Here is a 25,451-nt window from a genome sequence, read left to right as displayed (position 1 = left end):
CATACCACAGCACGTCATGCCCTGTATATAAACTGGGGGCAGTTACCCAGAAGGGTTAGATCACTGCTCATTGGGCCTGGGTATTGGTTGGTGGGTGGTGAGCGGTTGTATTCTCTTCCCTTGTTAACAATTTCCCTTATCATTATTATTATTGGTGTTAGCAGTAGTGGTTTGTGTTATGCCTTAGTTACTGGGCTGTTCTTATCTCAACCCGTGGGAGTTACATTCACAGAATCACAGAATAGTTAGGGTTGGAAAGGACCTTAAGATCATCCAGTTCCAGCCTCCCGTTCTTTCGATTCCCCTCCCCATCCCCCCGGGGGCCAGAGGTGGAGAAAGAACAGGGTGGGGGGGAGTGAGCGAACAGCTGTGTGGTTCTGAGTTACCAGCTGGCCTTAAACCATGACAGTTCTTTTTGGCTCCCAGTGTGGGGCATGAAGGGTTGAGATAATGACATATCTGACCAGAGTGTGTCTAATCATATTTGTGATTGTTTTGCATTAATAGTCACTAGTCACAGTCCTGATTTATTGTCTCTCAAAGTTGTTGCTCTTGATCTCGGAGTTTCAGCATGTTGTACCTTACTTACAGCCTTACTGTACCTTACTTACAGCCGGTATTTACTGTGTTTCTCAGCTGGGGGCCTTGGGCTAAGGTTCTTTTTTCATTGTACTTTATGGTAATGACTTGTAATACAATAGAATCATTGATCATGAAACTGATCTGGCTTGTGTTCCCAGTGTGGTCACCACCTCTATACTTTGGGAGGTATATAATAGAAGTGTTTAGCAATTACAAATCTTTTTTCCCCTCCTCGGGTGGTCAACCCTTGAAGGAGTCATTCCATTATGCTCCCAGCCCCCCCACCAGACCATTTACAGCATCATTTGAGAGTTCTGAAGGTTTTGAATGGCCTTTAGGTACCCTTGAGACCTTCTGATTGTGATGGGGATCATGTTGGCATGCATACAGAGCTTGTCTTACCCACGATCATTTCGTCTGATCTCAAAAGTTAAGCAGAGTCAGGTTTGGGCTTTGTCTAGGGTTATACGACGATATAGGATGACTAAGAAACATGAGTGGCAGGGTGTGTGGGACAGTATGGGCAAGTATCTAGGCCACTGGTCCCCTCCAGTGCTTTGCAACTTCACCAGTGAACAAGTGCAAAATCCGGAAAAATTAGTGAAACACTTAAAAGAGGTGTGTTGTCATCCTGGTCATACCAGAGAGGGACAAATCATGGCAATGTGCTGGGGCTTGGCCTATGCGTTACAGAGCCCTGTTCAACACTATCCAGCACCTTCAAAAGGAAAAAAATGTCTCTGGATATGAGGGCAAAGCAACCGACAAAGCAGTTAATCCAGCTCCAAACACAGCAGCTACACCAACCCCAGCGACAAGTACAGCAGCTGCTCAAACTTCAACCGCAACAGACAGCGCAGCTATTACAACTCCAAGTACAGCAGCTACACCAGCCCCAGTGACAAGTACAGCAGCTACCCAAACCCCGACAACAGAGACTGCAGCCACTCCAACCACAGTGATAATCACTGCAGCTAAACCAGAGGACCAGTTCGTGCCATTATCTGTTGCCCCTGTATGCAAGGGGAAAAGCAAAAAAGAGGCAAGAAAGATGAAGAAAGAAGAAGAAACAATGTACTTACCATGAACAGCATCTGACCAGGAGTTATTAGTATGTGAATCAGAGGAAGAAGAGGAAGAAGAGGTGACTTCTCAACTGTGGACCTCAACTGAGCTGCAGAATATGCGAGAAGATTTTGCAGTCAGCCAGGGGAGCACATCATCACCTGGTTGCTCCAATGCTGGGACAGTGGCACCGACAGTCACGAACTAGAAGCCAAGCAGCTGGGATCACTTGCTAGAGAAGGGGGAATTGACAAAGCAATGGCAAAAGAGAAACAGTCCCTCAGCTTTTGGAAGCGGCTCTTGGCAGCTGTGAAAGAAAGGTTTCCGTACAAGGACGATGTTACGAGTCGTTCGGCCAAGTGGACAACTTTAGACAAAAGCATCCAGTCTCTGAGGGAATCAGCCATCGTAGAGATGATCTATCACATCAATCCGAATAATGGGGATATATCCATAGATCCAGATGAAGTTGAATGTACATGACCCATATGGTGGAAATTTACACGGAATGCACCATCATCATATGCCCATTCATTGGCAACAGTAACCTGGAATGACATAGTACCACTAACAGTGGATGAAATGGTTCATAAACTCCAAGAGTTCAAAGACAATCTCACCCCTTCCATCATCTCAGCTGTTAAAAACTGTCCCAGGACCTCGAACAATTGAGGGACGATCTATCTCATTTATCCAGCTCCTCACGTGTACCAACACACGTCTCAGCTATTAAGAAAAGGTGTCCTATTGTTCGAGAGAGAAGATATAGAAGGTATACGCCACAGACCACCCTATGGTTTTACCTGCGGGATCACGGAGAAGACATGATGAAGTGGGATGGAAAACCTACCTCAGGTCCGGAGGAACGGGTGGGTGAATTGAAGAGGGGAGCAAGGACCAAGACTGATCGTCCCATGAGAGCTGCTCCTTCAGTCTCTGGTGAGCAGTTTCCCAGATGGAGAGGTAGAGCTGATTTTCCTCCAGCTCCTGTGATAATGAAGAATAATCCCTTTCACCACGACTTAAGTGTCCAACGCCGTGACGACCATTAGAGGGGCCCTGCCTCCAGCCAGGTGGAGGTAGGGGACAATCGGACTTACTGGACTGTGTGGATCAGATGGCCTGGCACATCAGTCCCATACAAGTTTAAGGCTCTAGTAGATACCGGTGCACAGTGTGCCTTGATGCCATCAAGCTGTCAAGGGGTGGAACCCATCTGTATTTCTGGAGTGACAGGAGGATCTCAAGAGTTGACTGTGCTGGAGGCTGAAATCAGCCTGACTGGGAGGAAGTGGCCAAAGCACCCCATTGTGACTGGTCCAGAGGCTCCATGCATCCTCGGCGTAGACTACCTCAGGAGAGGGTACTTCAAAGAAAGACCCAAATGGGTACCAATGGCTTTTTGTCTTGCTGCTTTGGAGACAGAGGAAATTGAGCAGCTGTCCACTTTGCCTGGTCTCTCAGAGGATCCTTCTGTTGTGGGGTTGCTGAAGGTCAAAGTACAACAAGTGTCAATCACAACCACAGCAGTGAACCGGTGGCAATATCACACCAACTGAGACTCCCTGATTCCCATCCATAAGCTGATCCATAGACTGGAGAGTCAAGAAGTGATCAGTAGGACCCGCTCACCCTTTAATAGCCCCATATGGGGCTAAATGGAAAAATCCTACATTAACAGAGGTATAGAAAAATGTGCTAATACTCTCTATGTGGTATGTTTTCATCGATATTGTTAATTAGAAATATTAATGCATTGAAATATTTTTAATACATCTTTGAAGGCCTAGCATTTCAACATTGAAATATTTACAGTACATACAAAAATCTTTATCGGAAAAACATAGCATTGAAGGCCACAAGCTGTATCATAATGATTATCATTTCTATCTAAATTGATCCTGCTTATTATTTACATTATTAAATGTCTAGTACCCTAATTTTAATGCTGCAGTGATAGTAGCTGACTCTATAGTGTTATAAAAACTTAATCTTTAATGAAACAAGTTAACTGTCATCTGGAGGTCATTCAAGTGAAATACAAATACCTGATTCAAAGATTTTCTTCCTTCTTATACCTTGCTGAGCCAGTGCTCTTAACGTGAGCATGTCTTTCTTCTTGTATTTGTATCAAACAATGGGAGGGAATCTTTGTCAGCTAAGATTCAGCAATTATAATTTTTGTCAGTGAATATACGAACAGTATCAAGGACTCAAAAAGAGTTTATTAGGAAAGTTATTAGGAAATAGTCACATTTTGTACTATTTGACATTTTGAAAGTTTCTGAAAATCTTACTTTGTATTATTCAAATATGTAAGCAGCGTATTGTGGGAAAATAAATATTTCAAAACCTTCTTTACAGGGTGGGGGTGTAAAATGTATTTCGTGGTGACTGAATTACAAGTTAAAGGTATAGATACAAATGCTTAATGTGGTTTTGTAGCTATTAATTTTGGAACCTGATAAATTAAAAAACGTGAGTGGTGACAGCCCAAGTTACAGATTCTGTTAGTCTGTTTTCGTCTATAATCGGTTGAGTAACCTCAGGAAAGGGTATGATGTAAGTTTTCCATTGACATGTATGTAACCTGTGCTCTTATCATGATTTTCTGATCTAGGTTAAATCTCATTGCTGTCCTAAACCCCACCACAGAGTAGGTAAATTTTATTCAGTATATTAGAGGGGATGGAGTTAACTTGAAGGTGCTCAGACTTTATTTCATGATGATGATGAAAAAAATTGCATCTTTGTGTGCCTAGGACATGGTGATCAGTTCTGCCAGATTCACACAAATAAGTCAGATAGGAGAGGATGATAACATTAAAATCATTTGAGGAGAAAGATTTCAAGGTGTATGAACTCTGCTTCTGATACTCCGCTTTTTTTTTTCTTCAGAGAAAAAGCAGAGTTACTGTCATCATTTTCTCAACAAAACTAGTAGAGATGCTGAACAGAATTACAGCCACATATGTGAAGAATTCATCCTGATGCCGGAAGTGAACTCTTTACTAAATCTAGGATTAATCTGAGTCACTGAAATAAAAAAAAAGAAGCATTAGAATTCCAGTTATTAATGGAATTGCCTTATTGAAAACTTAAATGCAGTTGTGTAACAACTGGCTAGAATGTGAATATGAAGTGTCTGGCTCTTCTTTTTGTGGCACAATTTGGTAGTTGTTTATTTGCTTGAGAAGAAATTGATATCTTCAAGCAGTTAACATGGCCCCAAGCAACAGATTTAGCTTGCCATATTACTACCTATATGTTTCCTGGTGTGTCTGAGACTAGTATTAACTAAAACATATCTCCATAAGAATATTATGGTGTTAATTAGTAAAGGAAGTATTTTAAGATCTTGTCAATAGTACCATCTAACCAGTAGCAGAGGTAATTAGACCTGTCATCAAGCCAGTCTAGAGATCTAATACTGTTTCTGTACCAAGAGTTACAGATTCAAAACTACTTGCCATGGCAAAGACTTTTGCATTTATGTTTTATGGAGAAATGTGAATTTTCTTCCATGGGGAGGATTGTTCTGTCTAAACCAGACTCATCCTATGGACTTGGTCCTGAAAGTAACAACAGAGAAAAGTGAAATTGGAGAAACAGGCAGAAACTCATCTTTCAATCTAATGTGAATACATTGCCTGTGCTTTGCGAATCGCTTTGGCTGGCCATTCATTCGGCTCCTAATGGAATTCCAATCCTGCACTTAGAAAACAAGTTTTCAGTCCTCCTGTAAATTTGGGATGTAAAGACAAAGAGAAACTCAAATTTACCTGTATCTGTCTTTGACACAAGCAGGTTAGCAACAATGTAAAAAAGGCTTTTATCCAGATGACAATTTGAATTTATGTTACTGGACTGTGTCTAACAATCACTAACAAACTCTGTAATGTGTTCTGCCAATAATCTGGGAATTGCTTGAGGTTGATGTGAACCTTGAAAACTAGTAATTTAATCAGAACTAAGAGAGTGAGAGCATAATCTTTTCCAATTATCTTTGTCAGTAAAGATATTTCACATTGTGGATATTTTAGTGCACAGTGGATGCTACTGAAGACAAGGTATCCTCTGGCACAGTATTTATTCTTAAAGTACAGAATGTGCTTATGTTATTTTAGAGATTTCTTCTTACAGCTTATCTAATGAGGCAGAGCAAATGTGGTGGCAACCACAGAAATTCTGAGCACAATAGGTGTCAGAACGACTTCGGCAAACAGTATCTGCTTTGAGTTAATTTCTTAATAACCTGAAAGGCTGTGTTGAATGGTGGGCATGTTTGCTCCAGCTGACCATCAGCATGCTGTCTGAGTTGCTTGGCTGTCTGGAAATAAAAGTGCAAAGTGAGCTTATGCCTTCCTAGTACTGCTCCTTCTGTGATTTCTCAAAGTTGCACATATGGAAAATATGTAACATTTTCTGCCCCCCGCTGTTTCTATCAAGGCACACACTAGTTACTTTGCTTTTCCTTGTCTTCCCTGGTGAGTGAAGAAATGTGCCTGTGTTACTTTTATACAGAAATGACTTCTTGGGCAGAGAGACTGACAATTCCAACTCTGTTTGACCTGGTTTAAGTGACTGACAAGTTTTAAAGCTAAGACTAATGTGTTAACACTGCCCTTTCTTTGGAAAGCTTCAACCACCAGCAATGTTTATTACATTAATGCAATATATTTACAATGAAAATGTGTATGTTTAAAGTTGTGAACTAAATAATGTGGCTTCCTATAACCTTTATTTAAATGTATTACTAAAGGAAAGTAGGGAAAGGCAGATCTTCAGTTAAGTGATTTTATAGATTTTTTTAATATATTTTATTAATAATGCTTTATTAAAAATTCTATGGAATGATAGTTACCTATAATGATATATGAATGCATCACTGAATTCTTGCCTGAGTTCTCCAGAGAGGTGAAAGTGTAACCCATGGAAATTTCCTTCACTTTTTGAATATGTAGATTTTAGTTGACTACATAATTTCTAATGGTTTGGACAGTTGCACCCTTGTGGCTCCAGTTGGATCAATTTAAGAAATCATTTGAAGCTGTTCCTGATTGTCTTGCACAGACAATAATCACTGCCATAGCTGAGATGCCATTAAGAAATTAGATGACTATTTTCATTCTGTTTCAGTGCAAAGTTAGCTGAGGCTTGCCTTAAAGACATCTAAACTTAGACTTTCAAGATTTATGATATTTACATCAATGAACAGAGGAACTCAGCTAGAAGATGATATGAAATGTTGGGTGGGATTGTTTGTTCAATGCTTGTGATAGATTAGGAAGAAAAAATTACCAAACTCATGAAATATCAAGTCAGAATCCTTCTACTTGTCCTTAGGTTTCTTTCTCTTATTTTTGATATCTCTTGCTTTTTAACAACTATATAGTGTTTGGGGTAGCCAATGAGACAACACTGTCTGTGGATGCAAGTGCAGGCAGATAACACTAGGTGATGTTTCATAGAAACATGAACAGTGCTGTGCTACACCAAATATAAATAATCACCAGCGTGCTCAATGCCCTAACAAAATCAGAACATCTCAACAAGACTTAAGGGTCCCTAAGACACAAAGGACTGAAAAAAATTTCTTCACTACTATCTTACTGTGTAAAGTGTCCCTCATTATATTATATAAAGCTAATTTTTTTTTCTTGTGCTTTTGGACTTGTGAATTCTGTAAAGATGTTCAGGGTGCTAAAAATCATTTCTGTTGCTGCATAACTGTCCAGGGAACTGTGCATTATCTGGGAGATTCAGAACAGTCACAGGGATCAGCCTTCAAGCTCAGTTAATAAAGCTGATTTTTACAAATTACATACATACCATGTAAAAATGCAAGTCCTCGATATACGTATAATGTTGTGGAAGGTTTAGTTTTGGTTTACAAATTCTAACTATGAATTAACCTACCCTTGAAACTTTTGTATTTCTACCTACAACAGCAATTTAGACTAATTTTCTGATTTTTTTTTTTTTTGGGATACTTTAAATCAGGAACACAAACAAATGTCTTTTTCATTTCGTTGGATTTGTAGTTGCTCAGTTATGAAATTCCCATCTACTGAAAACTGCTACGTTTTCTCACTGCAGATTAAAAGAGTGCAATATATCCTAGTTTTCTGTCTAGCCAGATTATTTTCTGGTAAGAGAACAGAAAAAGTTATTCTGCTAAGTACTTTTAAGAATTGAATAATACTAGGTGAATTTCTTACATTATTAGGTGGTATTAAAATCTGTAGCTACAGAATATAATTGGCAGTCTACTACGATTATGACACATAAAAATACTGCTCTTTCAGTCTCCAATAAATATTTTTGCTAGTATCTTGTCAGAGTTAAGAGGAGGCAATTTGAGTTCGTACAAAGTACAGACAATACCCTCAAGCTTTTGTTTTGTTGTTTTCTCCAAGCAGTATGCCAGCCAGAAGGAAGTATGGATAGGAATTCATGATCATTTCATGAAGATGTTGTGAAATTTGCTTTTTTAGCATTTTTTCTGTAAAAGTCATTGCTATCTCAGTACATTCTTTCTAGGTTAAAATGAAGTTTCTAAGAACCTGACCAAGATTTACATAGTGCTTCATGGCAAATCAACACTTTTAAGAATTTAGTAGGTACAGAGGTTTTTTCTCAGCTAAAATACCAATATTTGTATAATTTGTGTATTAAAATTTGTATACTAAAAAATTTATGGTAACTATATGAAATACACATAATTGCACATGGAAGTTTTGCTGTGATGCTGCCCTTTGGGTGAGACCTTAGCATACTGGCCTTGACTCGGAATTGTAGAATTCAGTTACTGCTCACATTCCCTAATCTCTCTTCTTTATAGCATTTGTCCAAAAATGTATTGAGCTTAAATTTTGTTTCATCAGTTTTAGGGACATCAGCAACATTAAATAAATGTAACAGATCTACCAACTCACTCTAATTCCTAAAGTATAAAGAGAATTGGACCCCAAATCAGTTCCAAATATATATGAATTATGATGAGTACAGGATTTTATTTTTTTCCTTGTTGATTATCTTGGCTCTTCTTCTGCTCTATCATCATTTTATATAAGCAAAATTCTTTGCAAAGTTAAATCTCCTTCAGCAGCAGAGGACAAAGATCAGATCTGATGATAGGACTGTTTTGCAGAAAGATTCTTTACATCCTTCAAAAGGCTTTACTTTTTTTACTTCTAATGAAAGAGGATACCTCTCCCCGTAAACCTTGTTCATCTCTTATAAACTTAGCTCATGATAACTCTTAGGAATACTGTTGCTCCCAAGAACAGAATTGAGAATATTTATCAGACTTATATGGAGATTTTATGCTTTCACAGGACCAAGTGTTTACGAACATGTAATTACCTCCGTTTATCAGACAACAAAACCCCGGATTTATAGAATGTGTTTCTATTTTGGAAAAGACCTTTGAGAAAGTCCATTCTCATTCCACATCGCCCACTGACTATGATCTATGCTGTCATTTCAAAAAAGGAAGGTCTTTAAAGGTATGCATAAAAGAATAGCTGGTAGAGGTTAGGGTTTTATCTGAATGAGAGAAAAGTGATGCAAAGGGGATTGAAAGGGTAAACCTCTATACTTTGGTTTAGCTGCCAATGAGCAAAGCTCAGTGAAGTGCACATCAACCGCTGTGGTATGAAAACCAGGCAGTGAATGTGGTAAAATCTTTTTTTCATGTGTGCAGTCCTTGCTGAGATCTAGAAGTACAGAGCTGTATATGCACTGGATATTTTATTTTTAAAGTACCAGGTGATGTTTTTTTATTTTTATGGAAGTATTTTGAAGTTTGCCCAAGCATTCTAAAAGGAGAGTCTAAAGAACACTTTTTGGAAGTTAGAGCACAGTAGTACAGTTTCTGTTTCTTGCTTTTACTATTAAACTTGGAAGCTTTTTTTCTTTTCATTTTTTTTGAGGAAAAAAAAGGCTATTTTGCATGCAGTAAACCCAAGTAGATTATGAATACTCTATATACGATAGCTTAATGAGATGGCACGAGACTACTTAAAAAAAAAAAAAAAAAAAAAAAAGGTATCAAAACTAAGGCCGCTGTAACTCCAGGAAAAATCTTAAAGCCTGAAGCATGTAAGTATCATCTCTAAAAGGGAAGGAAGAAGTAAAGCTGCCTATGCTTAAAGGCTTGTCTTTCCGTGCAAGAAATGGTGCAACTGTGGTACTGCAGGATTGTGTGATCTGTACTGGGAGGCAGTAAGTTAGGCATTCTCGTGAATGTCTCTTCTTGAGCCCTTCTGAAATTGTGGTATGTGTGGTGGTCTGTCTTTGACTTTCTTTCCATGCTCTCCATCAATTGCTAATCATTTCAGCCAGATTCATCCTAAAGATTCAGCCAGAACATTACCACACCCTCTACACTGCCGTACACTTTACGTAAATTAAAATGAGGCAGTGGGACACCAAGTGTCTTGTTTGAATTCACAAGGATTTGCTTATGTGTGTAGAAATAGAATCTATAATTTTCCATCTCCTGATCCTGTCTATAGCTACTGAGCAGTCATCATTTTCAAAATTTGTACATTTTTGCATTTGCAAGTAGGTGACATTATGATAGTTACCTTTACGCTTGTCTTAGGACAAGCCATCATGACATTAACTGTGTGAAGAAGAAACCTGTATGTAAGCAATATTAGCATCCTAATATTGCAGAGCAATCCAGCTATATCATACCTGTAAAGTAAATACCCTTCCAGTTTTCCAGTGGAAAGGCACAGTTGAAACAGTTCAGGCAGGAAGCCATTATATGTTTGTATAATACAAAGTATAATGCTTGCTAAGTAATGTGCATTGGCTTGCTGGTAGCTAACAGTTCCTTGGTTTTGCTTACAACAGTAGGTAAGTTGCCACAATGAATTTAAGAAACTGTATTTGAAGTGTTGTATCAGATGAGGCTTTTCATCTCTCATCTGAATTCATAAAATCATAGAATCATAGAATAGTTAGAGTTGGAAACGACCTTAAGTTCATCTAGCTCCAACTCCCCTGCCGTGGGTAGGGACACCACACACTAAACCATGTCACCCAAGACTCCAGCCAACCTGGCCTTGAATACTGACAGGAATGGAGCATTCACAGCTTCCTTGGGCAACCCATTCCAGTGCCTCACCACCCTCACAGTAAAGAACTTCTTCCTTATATCTAACCTGATCTTCCCCTGCTTAAGTTTGAGCCCATTGCCCCTTGTCTTATCACTACGCTCCCTGATGAATAGTCCCTTTCCAGCATCTCTATAGGCCCCCTTCAGATACCGGAAGGCTGCTATGAGGTCTCCACGCAGCCTTCTCTTCTCCAGGCTGAACAGCCCCAACTTTCTCAGCCTATCTTCATACAGGAGGTGCTCCAGCCCCTGCTCATCCTCGTTGCCTTCTTCTGGACTTGTTCCAACAGTTCCATGTTCTTATGTTGAGGACACCAGAACTGCACACAGCACTGCAAGCGAGGTCTCATGAGAGCAAAGTAGAGGGGCAGGATCACCTCCTTTGATCTGCTGGTCACGGTCCTTTTGGTTCAGCCCAGAATACAGTTGGCTTTCTGGGCTACGAGCAGACGCTGATGCCGGCTCATGCTCATTTTTTCATCGACCAACACCCCCAAGTCCTTCTCCACAGAGCTGCTCTGAATCTCTTCTCTGCCCAACCTGTAGCTGTGCCTGCGATTGCTCTGACCCAGGTGTAGGACCTTGCACCTTGAAACATTCCAAAATATTTCAAAGTTCTTAAAACAATAATAAAAAATACAATTTAACTGTCTTCTTGACTTTAACATTATTAACCATGGAAAATAAGATCTGTGAGGGTTTTAGAATCAAGTTATTTTTCATAGTTGTTCATTTCTGTTAAATCCATTCATGGTATCTAGTTCCTCCAAGTCAGAAAGGAATCAAAGGCCACCTGGCGTGCTACTATATAAAAATGGCAGTGGAATTAAACAATTTGCTAGATCTCTTCTTTCTTGGCTTAAGAGCTTGCTGGATTTACATGCAGTCAGGGTAACAGGGATTTTAAGGGCATTTCATTTTAGATAAGACAACGAATAAATATTTGAAAATAGATATTTATTGCTGAAAGACAGGGCATAACAGCATAAGCATAATGCTGATTAATTTGTCTGTGTAGCTCTCTGAGTGGAGTTTGCTTGCTTCTGACTAGCTCAGAGCACATGCAGACACTGCGACTTGTCTACCCTTGCCTCTGTAGTTTGTGAGTCCCAGGGTGAAAAAAAGCTTATCTGTTTTCCTGTGCTGTAAGTGGCAAAACTGTTTGGTAAACCAAATTTTAAGTTACATTGATTTTCTAAATAATACCTCCCTGCTAATCAGAACTTAATGACTGCTGTAAGATAATTGCTGTTAACTCGTATAACTACTGACACTTTGCATATTGGATTGGGACAAAAAGTGCTTTTCAAATTCAGTTTGTTTTTGATTGAAAGTCTTACCCTGTTTTGCTGGCTCTGTGATTAATATTTTTTCTTATAGATGCAGTTCTTGGTGTTCAAATTAAAAACATTTTTAAAACACATATTTTGAATGTGATTGGATTGCTAAAATGGGTGTAAAAACTGTGTACCAAGATAATTGAAAGACAAGTATCATACCTCTTCCTAGTATAAAGTATTAGAAAACAAAGACATTGAAAGAGATACATTGTTCATAATGTAAATTAAATGGTCAGTAAAAGAAAATCCTGAACCAAGAATATGTATCCATCACTGTGTGAAGTTCATAATTTATTGTTAAGAGATTTTGGATCTCTCAGTGGAATGTTAGTTCTTCACGATTTTAGCCTTCAAATTATTCCTTCTGAGTGCAGGAGGCCTCAGATTACATTTACTTCTGAATAGTCTGTGTGTGATTCTGCGGTGAGAGGTTTTGGGGAGACGGTTATTATACTGCATTATTGCCTTCCATAGGAATGTCTAAGTCATCAAAACCAGTGACTGTGTTATTTTATATGCAGCTGCTGTTTTCTGCATGAATTAACCTTTGAAACCCTTATTCTTGAGGAGCTCCATATATTTCTTTGTGAAAGGTTTCTGGTTTTCCATTGTATATTTTAGTGTTCTTGTTCTTTCCAAGCTCTCTTTTGTTTCCCAGTAATGGTCTTGGTTATGTTTTGAAGGTTAGTAAGGTGTTCACTTTACTGCTTAAAGAGAAATGTATGCCAGAAGCCATGTAAACAGTTCGATGTTCATTTTGAATCTTATCAAGGGAGTGTGTTAATGTTTAGGATTTTTTACACCTCTACAGTGAGTGAAACCCTCAAATTGTAATCTCTTAACCAGTGTATGGCAACTGCAATTAGCTTCACTCAGGGCTGAAAAGCAGCTCAGACTGTAACGAGGTCTCCCAGGACCACTTATACCACAAATACTGTAGTCATATTTTCTCATTAGCTCCTTTTGGTTGTCACAAATATGATTTTCCAATGTTTTTAGAATTAGACCAAAAACATAAAAGCTATGTATGTGTGTAGAAAAGACAATTATTTTCCATGATTCAAGGATCTTTTTTATCTTTTCTTACAGGTAGAAACTTGCACAATTTAATTCATTGACCTTAAGTTTCATTTAAGTCAAAGAATATAGGTAACAGTTGGATAAGAAAATACAGGATTTTGAATGACTTACTTTTTTGTTATTTTTAAGCTCTTACATTTTGCATTACATCATGAAAAGTTAGAAACTTTTATGTGGGAGCCATCAAGATGGCTCTAAATCTGAAGTTATCATCAGACATACCTATGTCTTAAACATGCAATTTTGTTACTTTGAAGAAGAGACTTGTTTGCAGAGAAGCCTTATACCAGTCAGCCTTTGTATGTGCAAGTAATTTGCCTGGTCAAGTATATAGACCAGGTGGGAAGAGGAGTAAATTTGTCCTAGTTTTGGCTGGGATAGAGTTGATTTTCTTTCTAGTAGCTGACAGAGTGCTGATTTTTGGCTTGAATCTGAGAATAATGCTCTTGGATAACATGGACGACATGCTTTGTCATCCTTATCCTAAGTCAAGAACTTTTCAGTCTCTTATGCTGTTGCCAGTGAGGAGGAGCACAAGAAGGCAAGAAGGAGCAGAGAGAAGACATCTGACCCAAACCATCCAGAGGGGTGTTCCATACCACAGTATGTCATGCCCAGTATATAAACTGGGGGCAGTTACCTGGAAGGGACCAATTGTTGCCCAGGTCAGGTTGGATATTGGGTATTTCTTACTTTTAGAATCAAATGCAATCAATCTGAATTCTATGTCTGTTGACGCGGGAGTCACGGACAACGCAGAGACGATCAATGTGATCAAGCGATTGCCAAATTTATTACAAAGCCTTAACCCCTTATATACTATTTCTTACATGCACTTACAGTGATTTGGCATATTATGATTGGATACATGTCTTGAAGACCCTTAGTGACTAACATGTAATTGGTTAAGCACAGGTGTGAGAACTTGACCTCGAAAGCTTGCCAACAGTCCACAGTTCTCATTAACTCAGTGAATTCCAGCTTCTTATCTTGCTTGCTTAAGCTTCATCGGGCCTCTCATGGCCTTGCTGTATCCTTCAGGATTATTCAGAGTTTGTGTACTAATTATGCATTCTCCCATGAGAACACTGTCTCCACACATGTCAGTCTGTCAGAGGACAACATGCATAAAATATTGAGTAGGTGTAAGGAAAGCTTGGCATAAGAATTTGCTAGATAGTATTTTCAGGCTTAATGAATTGTTATTATTGTAATAATAATTCTATATTATTATAATAATTAATAGTTAATGTAATAAAATAAGTATTCCATGTTCTCAGTTTCTGTATTTTCATGTCTTGCATGGTTTGAAATAATACTCGTTTATAAACTAGGAAGTGAAGAGATGTTAGCTTTGGACAGCTCTGGTCTAGACCTTGTGTATTATCAAAGCTGTACTTATAAGCTCATTTTTTTATTCCATGGCAAATGAAACCTTGTCTTATTTTTGTAATAAGTTGTTTTGGGTGTGAAAATACTTTTCTTCATGGAAGAATGTTTGTATTTTAATACATTTGGAGAAAAAATGTAAAAGAAATATACATGCGTCCCTCTAACTTTCACAGCTTCATCTAGATGCTGCATGTCTTTTTGTTATTAAAATTAGTAGGATGAGCTGATAAGAGCCTGTTCGGTAACATTGTGTTAAGAGATTAAGCTATGAGCCTTAGCACGCAGCTTTTGTTACCATGTTCCAGAGGCAACATGTTAGCTCCCTGAGAGATCGGGGTTAGTCCCCAGGTTTTATGGCGCTCAGTTACGTGTTGTGCTCACTTCTGTCATTTGCTGCTGCTTTAAATAATAACTCTGCTTCTCTTATTTACCAGTATTATATTGATGGTTTTAAGGTTAGGCTTCTTTGTAAATATAGACTTCCAAAAATACGTATGACAATAATCTGGTAGAATTTTGGTAGATTATTACAACAGAATTAACATGACTTGATTCTTGCTTTGTAGAAAAGGTTAATTTTATTTTATTCTTTCAACTTTGCTGTCATATTTAACAAAGATTAAAAAGTAGAAGTAATAAATACACAACTGCTCTTATTTTTCCTTATAAAAAAATCAGTTATTACTAGCAATTATGTATTGTGTGACCCTCTACAGAGCAGAGGCTAATGAGGCTATATCAAGTGTTTCTTCTGTCTCTGCAAGCTGATTTACATGGGGATGATCTATAGAAAGGATAATAGAAATTAAAATTGAAGCTTAATTGACTTATGCAAGTTATAGAAGGGAATAAACAAAATAAATGAAAAAAATCATTATTTCAGCTATATTTACTTTTTTCTTCTCCAAACTAAATGTGTTATTACCTCATTCTTTAAGATATTAAGAGATTTTAATATTTTCAAAAAACACCCAAGAAGAAATAAGGCAGTCAAAGCTACTTTTTTTTTTTTTCCTTCTATCTAATGGAAATAGATAAGACTGTGAAGGTTTTCTTTTCCCATTAGGAGAAAGTAAACAGTGTTTCATTTAGATTTTAAGATGTCACTAAGAACAGGATTGGAGTCACTCAAGCCACTTGAAAAAACTTTAACCCTTAGAGCTGGCACTAGGTGGAAGGATTAAAAGATGTAATTATTAAGGTCATGCAGGCAAATACTTTTGTTCTTGCTCCTGGAATCAAATGACTCATGACATCTAAAATTTATTCTCAATACTACATTTCTAGTACTCTTTATTTGTTAAGACAAGCTTGTAAAATGTACTGACACCCTTACAGGATTGGGGACAGAAGCTACAACTTCCTCTTCACAGTTGAACTGATTGTGTTTGAAGCCAGAGAACGACCAACATCCTGAGTTTGAAGCATGCAAGCTTGCCAAAGGATGCACGTGCAGATACTTCTGCGTGCAGATTTGACACCAATTGATTGAAAATTTGTGTAACTGAAGTTGTAGGGAAAATTAGGTAGTCTTTCATGTCATTTTGACTGTCTTGTGGTGGTACTGCTAAACATTGATAGCTATGTTCTATTTTTTTATCAATTAATTATCTCTCAGTAGCTAAAAATGATTCGAAGTAATTTAAAAACTTGTGAAATCATTAGATAGAATTTTCAAAATAGTGTTGCAGGTTCAGAATTTTTATCCAAGGTAAGAAGTGTTTTATAATCTCAGCACTCTGTTAAATTATATATGTGATAAGAATTTGTGAAAGCTTCTTTAAACTGCAATTTCCATTCACTTTTCAATTACATCATATTTGCTGAAATACCTAGAGAACATACTGTCTAACACATTTTTTTCTGATTATTTATCTTAATAATATTAGAAATAAGATCTCATTATTAGGATGTATTTTTCTGGAATAACTATTTATTTAAATTATTTACTACTAAAATTATTTCTCATGGCCTAATTGAGCTCAGTAAGCCAATAACAAAATGAATCTTGTTCAAAATCATATCTTACAGGAACAAAAGTTTCTCACATACATAGAATTTTTTTTAATGCTCTAAGTCTTATCTGATTTTAGGGAAACAACTTCATGAAAATGTGTAATTCTGAGGTTATTTTATACTTTACATCATAGTCCTGGTGTAACTTCGAAAGAAAAATAATTGTTATGCTTGCTAATTTTCTTAGCAGAGAAGGTGCGTATTTAAGCAAGTATAGAATCTGGAGGTTCACCCTGTTTTTCTTCCATGTCAGGGGTTACCATGTTAAATATTTCTCTACTTTTTTCTGTATTGATAAAGTAAGGCAAATTTTTCCCAATTGCAAACAAACAAAAAAAAATTATTTAGATTATTAGGCTTTCACAGTTTTCAAAGGCTGAAAATTTATAATGGTGTTAAAGAAATTATGATTCAGGTACTCTGTCAGAGGTATACTGTTTTATTGGTAGTAGTGAATTTTCATTCTAGATTTTAGAAGAAGGAAGCAGAGAGGGGACAAATAGATATGAAGGGCTATCATTCAATTATTGTGCTATTGTAAGCTATCAGAATTAGGTGGCTGTTTTTAAAATCTAAAATTAGCCACCCAAACATTTAAATCAGCTTGGAAGATAATTGGTGGTGGTGGTAAGTGGAAAAGGTCCCTGAGGATGTAGGTGCATTTTGCAGAAGTTATGAGAAATTCAGAAATTGCTTTTTGTTGTGTTGGTTTTGACTTTTTTTTTTTTCTCCCCAGAATCATCCCGTAATTTATTTTTGTGTAAGGCAGGAGAAATTCTTACTATTTATCCTATCAAATGCATTTTTTAATCCATGTCATGTTAGCTGATGTAAATGATGTAAATGCACAGTGGTGCGTTTACGTGAATGTGACTGAAAATATATTTTATGAACTATATTTTTGAGTGACACAGTATAAACAATGCAGTTTAAAAAATAACAATATAGACTCAGTCATAAGTATATAGTAAGGTCCTATTTTATTTCAGTAATCCATTTGTTACATTAATTAATTTGTAATCTTTTTCTTGCTTGCACCGTTAGGTGTTGCAGTTGTTGAAAGGCAAACAAATGAGCTTTCTTCTCATCTATACAAGCTTCTCTAGCAACATATTGGAACACCAGTGGCATGTAGCATTTCATGACCTGATGACTTCTGCAATAATCACTGAGGAAATGCAAACATGAATTTAAAATTACATTTTCTTATCTTTTGTCCTCATTACTGTGAATTTATAGTTCTTCCCTGGAAGAAAACTCTCAAAGCTTAAATCTTGCAATATAAATTTTCCAAAAGTTACACAATAATAAAGAAATGGAAATTCACATTTCTATTATTTTCCAAATGACTTGTCTTTATATATTTCAAGCAACTCACATATTTAAGGAATTATGGGAATATTGATATAAAAGCATTCAATCTAAAATAATATTTTTCTCCAGTGTATGCATGTATCCGTATGCATTTTCAATGAATTCTGTGGAGCAATTCCCAAAATGAAGAAATTGAGACACGGTACATTACACTTGTGGATTGTGCTCTTGCTATTTAAAAATTACGTACTGTCTTTTAACTGTGATATTACTGTATGTGTCTTCCAGATGTGTGGAGGTGATTGCCAAAGAAGGCCGGAATCTGAAAGAGCTGTATTTAGTATCCTGCAAGATCACTGACTATGGTATGTAATGTACCTATATCTTTGTTTTTGTGAAGATTGAGCTCTGCAAATTTTTCACAGGGGCTGTTATAAAAGTGTTGGAAATATATAGATGAAAATTTTCAAAACCTTTATCCACAACAAAAGTGCAAGAAGTTTTTGACATACTTTAAAATATCTGTGGGTAGAAGTATGAAAGTCAGTGTATGTATGTGCTGCAGAGTGTTCCTTATAGAATTGACAGTTATGGGGTAGAGTGTGTAGAGTGCTCTTTGAATTGTCCTGGAGTCCGGGAGAGCACTTGAAAGAAAATCAAAAAATGCATGTGCATTTCTAGGTGCTGTAGAAGCGTAACTAAGCAACTATGCCTGGGGATTGATTGCCTGTTGTAGGCCATAGAATTGAATGAACTGGATGATACCTTAAGAAAGCTGTCACAATATAAATAGATGGGAACATCTTAGAAATTAGGCTTTCTTTCTCATAGGCCAGATAGAGAAACAGAATTCATACTTGAAATTGGAAAACTTCTTAGCACTCGACTGTATTTGCTGAAGCTGCTTTGGTTTATTTTGTGCTTTTGGTTTTGTTTTTTTTTTCAAATAAGATACTGACCTCAAATTGGACACTTATTTCTGCAGTAAGGCCAAATTCTCAAACATCTATCTCCCATTTTCATGCTTACTTTTCAGTAGGATTTACAAACTGTACCTTTGAGATATACCTCTCATGTTTTACAAGTATTTTTTCTCATTCGCTTTTTTTTTTAGTTTTAGTTTTTATTCTATAGCATTTATAAAGAATTACTATGTCAAAGTGGCAAATTACCTTTCCAGTGGTCACAAGTTTCTTTTCTTTATTTTCCCCTTTGTTTTATTTTCCCCTTCAGATTTTGGACTTCGCTAGGGTTTGCATGGGTGCATTCAAGAGTATGTTGGTCTGCAGAGTTCAGCTCATCTCATGTCCACAGTATTTGAACATGAGTTCACAATGCAGCTGTAGCAGTTGTGGGAGCTTTGGGGCATGTCAGAGGAGAAGGGAGCATGGGCTTATACTGCCATTTTCTCTGGTCTGCAGTTGTGCTTCCATGTGCAAAACAGATCTTGCCAAGTTGAAAATATAGATTTTCTTGGCTTGATACCACTTGGTTAAGGTGTATTCCTGAATTTGTGAAACAGGAACTGCCTGCTGGAAATTCAGGGAAGGGGATTGTCTGTAGAGCACAAAGTGACCATGAAGGTGCTTCTCATCATTGCTGTAGGGTCAGAGCTGCAGGACTTCAGTTGGAAGTGTGACTGTCCTTTTGTGTATTATAGATCTATTATCTGTACTCATCCTTTGTGACTTTGACAACTCATGTAGAAAGAATTATCATGGGAATAATAGAATCCACATCTTGAGGATCAGTAATTTCTCATTGGCTGCAGTTATTGAGAGCAAAACAGCATTTCTTCAAACATACACTGAGGAACTGAAGCAAAGAAACTGAGGATGAGTAAAGTCTTGCTTATGAAAGAATGGAAGGAGGGTAAAAGAAGTGGGGATTTCCAGATAAAAAGTGGGCTAGATTAAAAGTTTGTTTCACAGAATGAATGAGTGGAGAGATTATACAGACTTACATAATTATATTATTATATAAGTATATTATTATAGAGTTTGGATTCTAAGCTTGACAACCAGAGTCATCCAGCCTGAGCTGTTGATTTATGTGGACTATGGTTCAGTCAGATACTGAGACTGTGAGAACTTTCTCAGTTGACAGTGTTGATAGTAGGTTTTACTGTGTACTTGAAAATTTGACTACTTAAGCTAATAAGGATCAGTTAGACATCCAGCAAAACAGCTGTGATACTGATACATTATTAAGACTAATTGATTATCATTATAATCTTCAGCATATCTCAGCATGCCAGCCTGACAAATATATTCATCTGCTTGTGATATCTTGAGCTGAAAATGCAAAATAAACTGTAGTGAAGTAGAATTTATGAGCATAATTTATGCTTTGTAAGGAAGTCAAACTTTGCCTTATATTAAAAATGCAATAACAAGTGAGTATTAACTAACAAGAATGTTCTAGGGTGGAGCCAGGCTTCACCGTTTCCCTTTCTTCCTTTTTCGTTTCCTGGTACATCAGTGGAAGACTTCCCACTTTTGTCTGTGGTGCTGTTAAGTTAAAAAGTGAGCTTCTTACAGTGTTGTGAGCTCAGTTTGTTGTTGAAGTTCCTTTATCAAAGAAGCTGCCTGTTTTCTACAATGTGAAAAAGAGCAGTTTAAGTTGTAACTGTGCACATTTTCACTGGATTTTTAGAACATACCTAGAGCTGGTAACCAGATTTCTTGCAGCTTTATGGAGTACAGATGTAGGGTTATAAAGCCCTCTTTGAAATTGTTCAGACTCTGGGACAAGAGGTCAAACTGTTTAGCAATTCATCTGGAAAAAAAGTAAGTGATACTGCTGATTTCCAACAAAATTTGTAATAATTTGAGACATTAATTAAGCAAAAATAATAATTGCAGCAAAAAACTGTTGTTGCCTGAAATTAATTCTATAGGTATGTATGTGTGAGGTAATTTCATGTAATCTAGTGAAGACTACAAAGTGTGAACTTTGTCACTTTATTCCTTCCATTTATTTTCCAATTTCTACAAGAAGACAATATGCCAAATGACCACACATGCAATTATTATTTTTAAAACACATTAAAATACTATATTCTATTTTGAAGCCTAAAAGGTTAATTAAAAACCCCTACACCCTGTCAATACAGTCATGGCTAGCACTACTTTCTCTGACATTTTGCTAGCCGGAAAGATATTACATTACATAAAAATATGGACAGAAGAAGATTCAAACAGGAATTCAAGTATGTGTACATGCTAAAAGTTGTTAACTTGTAAAAAAAAAAAATGCTCTATTTCAAGTTACATTACAAAATAGTTAATTTTGTAATTTTTTTTTGTATACAAGAAAATGTATTTTGCTTACTTCTGGAAAAAAATTGTAGAATTATATCTCTATGCTTCTCCAACATAATTTTCTAAAACTCCATTTTTAGCTAATGGTGTTTGTGACAATGTGACATGAATGCTACAACGTAACACCTAGGATGCTGTAAAGGAGTTTTAAAGTTTCTTTACATCCAGAATATTGATAACAAAATTAGCACTAGAATTTACCTAGACTGACAGGAGAGACTGAATTAGTATTATCTTGGAGATAAACACCTGTTTGCCTGAGAACAGAGGCAGAATGAAGTTAAAGCCGACATTAGTTCCTCATATCATTTTGCCCTTTTGTTAAACAATCATGAATTAAGCATGGATTTTCAGTGTTATCTTTGAATTTCCTGCCTTTATTTGTGTCACAGCCTTAAGTTTACTTAAACATAGGGGGGTTTGTATTTAAGCTTTTAGTAAGAATTAGTAAGAAATCTAGGCTTTCTCAGCTGTGGGGAGACTGTGTATCGAATTAGGTTGATGTGAGTCTGTATAGTAGTGGGCTAGGGCAGCAAGCACACACGGAATTGTGTAACTGTCTTTTCAATTTTATGCTCTGGTTTTGGGTTTTATTGCTGGGAATTTGTTTTAAGTAAATTATTAATTACAAACTTTGTAAAGGGGCAGAGTGCTATGTACTCTGAAATAGAGAAATGAGATTTTCTCTTCAAAGATGAAAGGGTTTGATTAAACTAGCCTGGAAAAGAGGACTACATGTTTTAGGGGTCTGCTTTTGTAGAAATGCTAAGTGTGAATTTACTAAGAATTACTCTAAAACTGCATTCTTACCGGTTGTGCAGGATAATAGTCTCTAGTGCTTTACTTTCACTTTAGAAAAGTAGTCAGATCAATGGGTTTTGTTTGTATGTGCAGAAAGTAATTTAAAAAGGAAAAAAAAAAAGACTCTCACAAAAAATTCAAAAGTGTTAAAAATCAGCACTTTGTACAGCTGTGCCATGAGAAATCACTTCAGAAATTTATGAAAAAACAAAGTACCCAAACTGTCATTAATAGGAGTGTGGTTAGCACAGTTTGGGAAATATGTTTATCTTGTTAACAATTCCTGTCAAGCAACCTGCAGAAGATGACAATTGTCTCAATAGCTGTCTTGTAGAATTTCCATTACCTAGTAGTTCTGGATTTTACCTAAGTTAGAAAACCCCTGTTTCTAGCTGTAAAGTAATTGCACAAACCTTCTCAGATTAAATGCTTGGCAAAGGACCCAAGATGAACTGTTGTATTTTGCTCATACCTTTAAGATTGCGAATATTGAAAAAGAGCTGTCTAGATATGTACCCTTTTGTTTCGTAAAATTGTGGGTATTCCTTTTTCATATTGCCTCTTTTCATCATTTCCTGGTATATTTAGTGTCTTTGAGGACGCATGATTTTTTTAAAAGGTTTTTCTTCTATGAAGATATTTGCTGAAGCAAAAACCAAGTTTCAGCAAACTATGATTGAATTATATGGTTTTTATTTTAAAATTTTATAGATGGGGCGTAGCTGTTAGAAGTAGATGTCTGGAGGAATAAGATAGTGTTTATACAGAGTCAAATCCAGCTGTCACAAAACATAGCTGTAAGTTGCATTTTTTCTTTATAACTGGATTATGGACTCTTTTCTGAGAAGTGAGATACAGCTAACAATGTTAAAATACTTTTCTGAGATGCTGTTAAATTCTGATGTTTTAATATTTAGGCTACACGTGCTTTCAATTTTAAAATAGATTATTTTAATTTATCAGGGGATCAGATCTTCCTACCGAATAATACAGATAAATCCCATGAGAATCGCTTGAGTTTTCTCTTCAATATTTAGCATTTGTCATGTAAATCATGAAGAATAAGCACAGGGTGGGTATTTCCTCACAAAAGAATGTTTCATTTCTGCTTCTCACTTGGATTAGCAAATCTCTGTGTGCTTGATCTCACTAAAACTTTCTTTCGGAATGTTAGCCTTTTAAAATCTGTTTTTAAAGCACCATATGTTTTGCATGGTGTAACTCAGAAAGGAAATAAATTTTTGTGGGATAAATGCAGCACTTATGGGAGGACAGAATGGGTCAGGTAGTAAATACATACTTGAGTTAAAAAGATTTCATCCTCACACATTACTGGTTTGCCTTCATGCTCACGCATTATTGGCTTGCAACCTCTTTCTCAATTGATATCATTTAAATAAATATAGCTTTCATTTTCTCTTTCAAAATTGTTTTCAATTGCTGCAATATTGAATTCCAAGTTTGCCTTCTTCTCTGAATCAATCTTCTGCCTATTGTGTTTTTTATTCTGGTGTGTATTTCTTTCTCTTTTGTACTCTTCTAATCACCCAATGCACACAAACATCAATCAACACTGAGAACAATGTTTTTGCTTGTAGATAAGTGTACATATAATCTTATAAGGACCAGGACCTCTGTTACCTTTTTGTCTGTATAAGAGGGTGGTATCATATTACCTAATTATATATTTGTTGCTATATGTGTGTGAAAGAAAAAGTACATATATGTTGCTTTCTTGTAAACTTATTTTATTTCTTTTCCACGTAAGCATTTTGTCTCTACTTTTTGTTCTGTTACATAATTGTTCAGAAACCTGAAGTCACTGAAGTAAGTCATCATTTTTGATGTGTAGTGCCAAATTCTGAAGTTCTTTGCTTAGTTTTAAGGTTCCTTTTCTATGGATAGGCTGCAACTTTAGTTCTTACAGTAGACTGTAAGAATTAATAACCTGAAGAATAAGTGGGTAGTAAGCAATCTCTTCCCTGTTATATATACTGTTGATACTTAACTTCTTTTGAAAAAATCTCTGGCAGCTAGTAGAGTGTTCTTGTTTGGCTTTATGTTAAAACTTTTATTATTCCAGAATTATGAAGCAAAAAATTCTACAGCAGCTCTGATAATTATAATGATTAGTGAAAGCTTATTCTAGCAATAGCGGTGAGTTACAAAGTTATACAGCAGCAATGCGCAGTATAACTTACTATCCCTTGCTGCATTTAAATGGCAGTATTATTTCTGTTGGCATGTGCAGAGTGACTATTTGACTTCTTTTCATGTATTTCAGAACCTCTGTACATTTACATCTAGGTAGGAGAAAACATTAGAGAGTATACAGCTTTTGTAAGGATGTTTTTCAACTTGTTTATCCTGAATTTTTATATTCCTTTAATACTGTTGTTTTAGTTTGAAGTACTTGTGCTTAAAGAGCCTTGCAGGTATTTACATGAAACTTTATTTCCATAAGGGATACTGATGACACTGAAACCAAGATTGTTGTTAATGTGAGGAAATTTAGCTGTATACTTTCTATTTTGGGATTGGAACCCTATTACAGGACATGTCCTTTAGTTCTGTTAAGAGTGTTCGGGAGCTGAATAAACAGTCACCTGTCTGGAGTTTTCAGTAGAAATTGTTAATAGAAAAAGTCAAATGAAAACTTTATCAGAAGTAATCCCTGAAGCAGAAAGAGCCCTTGAACAGTCTGTCATCACCATATATAATTCATAACTATCAAAACTCAAGTTTTCTTTGTCTGAGTTTTATCAGTATTCCCAGTGTCACGAAAATTCCATGCAGTGTTCTTTAAAAGTTGATTTGAGATACCACTGTGTGTCTTCAAGACCCATACAGTGAGATAAATTACTGCAATAGCATATTTCTCAAATAACAGATAGCTGAAAATCCTTTTTCCTACAGTACATAATGAAGGATTTTGTCTTTGAGCAATGAGGTGAAACAAACTTCAAAACTATTTTTTGTCATACTACAAGGACTGTTGTCCCCCTTAACCTGTACACTTAAAAATAATGTAGTATAATAGCCAGTTGAAGGAAGCTGGGTGTAGATGTATTTTGAATCACCAAGATGAACAGAGCAGAAGCCTATAATCTGTACACTATTTGTTCCTAGTAGGTTGTTCTAAATATGAAAAATGGAGATGTGTTGTACTTTAGGTTTGGATTGTCTTGTAGAGAGATCCACAGGTAGCATGGTTTTAATTTCATTTCTTCTGTGGGAAATGTAGTTGCTTGGATTGTTATTTCAATTCTTCAGTGACAAACTTGGCAGGAGTTTTATCAATCATAATAGAAAGTTTAATTTTATGCTTTTTTGTCTCTAGAAAGAGGTGCTTCATTTAATCTTTGGAAAAAAAAAATGTGCCTCGCTTCTGAGTACCAAAACACA

The 25,451-nt window shown here is 36.4% G+C and overlaps 1 protein-coding gene across 1 annotated transcript in view; it reads left to right on the top strand.

Moving 5' to 3' along the window:
- FBXL17 (F-box and leucine rich repeat protein 17) overlaps positions 1–25,451 on the top strand; it is a 299,573-nt gene that overhangs the window by 170,949 nt on the left and 103,173 nt on the right. Inside the window, exon 7 of the mRNA XM_061478709.1 lies at positions 18,211–18,287. Within this exon, the coding sequence (XP_061334693.1) occupies positions 18,211–18,287 (77 nt within the window). The remainder of the gene's footprint in view (positions 1–18,210; positions 18,288–25,451) is intronic.

The sequence above is a fragment of the Pezoporus flaviventris genome, unplaced genomic scaffold (assembly GCF_033815535.1).
Source record: "Pezoporus flaviventris isolate CSIRO_AGI_PZ_B2104156 unplaced genomic scaffold, CSIRO_AGI_Pfla_v1 ptg000130l, whole genome shotgun sequence".
Taxonomy (NCBI): domain Eukaryota; kingdom Metazoa; phylum Chordata; class Aves; order Psittaciformes; family Psittacidae; genus Pezoporus; species Pezoporus flaviventris.
This window is presented reverse-complemented; position numbering and strand designations above follow the sequence as displayed.